At 64.9% G+C, this 1,730-nt stretch overlaps 1 protein-coding gene across 1 annotated transcript in view; it reads right to left on the reverse strand.

Annotated features, from left to right (window-relative positions):
• Positions 1-1,730, reverse strand: part of LOC102475889 (plakophilin-3) — a 10,423-nt gene that overhangs the window by 2,327 nt on the left and 6,366 nt on the right. Inside the window, exons 7-9 of the mRNA XM_027766687.1 lie at positions 957-1,131; positions 258-375; positions 18-186 (exon numbers count right to left, since the gene is read on the reverse strand). Of these exons, the coding sequence (XP_027622488.1) occupies positions 18-186; positions 258-375; positions 957-1,131 (462 nt within the window). The remainder of the gene's footprint in view (positions 1-17; positions 187-257; positions 376-956; positions 1,132-1,730) is intronic.

Raw genomic sequence — 1,730 nt, forward strand, 5'->3', positions numbered from 1 at the left:
CCGCCCTGTACCCCCCCCGCGCAGCCGCCGGCTCTGCGGCGTGAAGCAGCCCACCACCTCGCCAGGCGGCGCCCCCGCCAGGTCCCTGCGGCCCCTGCCCTCCAGCCGCTGCAGGGCCGAGGGCGGCATCTCGTCGTACAGGCGGTAGGACAAGTTCCTCAGCACGCACACGGCGTTCTCCACACTCTGCAGAGGACGCGGGAGGGGTCAGAGCGGGCCGCAGCCCCTGGGCCCCCTCGGCGCTGGCAGCCCCTCACCTTGTCCTCGCACTTGCCCACTTCCAGGGCATGGTTGATGTAGGTGACCAGGGTGTCCACCAGCCCGTGGCACTCGCGCATCTTCTGGCGAGTGGCCTGAGAGGCTGAGCTGAGGTTCCTGGGGATGGAGGCAGATCAGAGCCCTCCCCAGGACCTGGGGCAGAGACCGCCTCACAGAAGTCTGGGGACAGCCCCCGGGGATCCTAGGCAGAGACCCTGTCATGGGGACTCCAGGCAGAGTGCCCCCCCCAAAGACATGGCCAGAACCCTTCAGGGACCCCAGATAGAGGCTCCCTGACAGGGCCCCCACACAGAGACCCAGGGACACGCGGTCTCAAGTCCTTGTCCTCGGCTGAGACTCCTGAGCACGGATCCCGGATCCCTTCCCCACGCAGACTAGGCCAGCCCCTGCACACTCGCCCCCTAGTCTGCTCTTGCAGCTGGGGGAGTTGGGAATGTCAGATGGAGTCCCTGGTTTAAGGAAGCCCCGGCCTGCAGCCCCCAGTCTGCTGACGCTGATTACAGCCCCACCTGGTGGCCACACCTGGCCTGCCTAGCCCCCGTGCTTGCCTGGCACCCACTTCTCAGATGGAAGCTGCTTCCTGGCCTCCCCATCTCCTCCTCTTGTCCCTGGCACCTGGCGCCCTGGGCACCTGGCTCCCTCCCCATGGACTCACCCACTGCGCCCCACCCCCGCACCTGAGGAAGCCTGTGGCGTTGTAGAAGATCTCGGCCTCAGAGGCGGTCTGCTGGATGAGCGGGGGGCCGCCGGACCCCGACAGGGGGCTCAGCACCAGGTCCGTGAGCTGCTCCAGTGTGTCCCGTGCCAGACGGTCCTTCAGGTGATCGCTGGACGACAGGTTCCACAGGATCCCTGTGCGGGCCATGCCTGAGTCAGGGCCGGCCCAGCTGCCCCCACTGTCCTGGGGCCGCCAGGTGTCTTGTGCCCCACCTAAAGCCCTACTGGGGAGACCCCAAGTGTGGCCTTTGGGGTTATAGGGATGGGGCCACGCAGAGGATGACACTGGTGGGACAAGAGCCTGGGGTGGGGGTGGCACCACAAGGCCACAAGGGAGCTGCTGGGCGAGATGAGGCAGGACAGGGAGAGGGCCAAGAGGGCAGAGAGCCGGTCGGCCCCTGGCCAGCCATTAAGGCGGCTGTGTCACCTGGCTGACCATGCGCCAGGCACATGTGTGTGCCCAAGATTCCGAAAGGAGAGTGAAGGGGAAGGGATTGTGGCCCCGTGGGGGTGCGTCTCACTCTTTCTCTCTCTTCCCCCCAAGTCATCTGGAAAACTTTTTTGAAAAATGAAAGGACAGACAGGACCAGCAGTTAGCATAATGGCTATGTCACTGGACTCCTATGTAGTCGACCGCAGTTTGAGTTCCAGACCCAGTGGCTTAAACTCATGCTGGGAACCTGTGCGTGCGTGCCCAAGATCCTGAGAGGAGAATGGAGGAGAAGGGATTGCGG

The sequence above is a fragment of the Tupaia chinensis genome, unplaced genomic scaffold (genome assembly GCF_000334495.1).
Source record: "Tupaia chinensis unplaced genomic scaffold, TupChi_1.0 Scaffold143624_1, whole genome shotgun sequence".
Classification (NCBI taxonomy): Eukaryota; Metazoa; Chordata; class Mammalia; order Scandentia; family Tupaiidae; genus Tupaia; species Tupaia belangeri.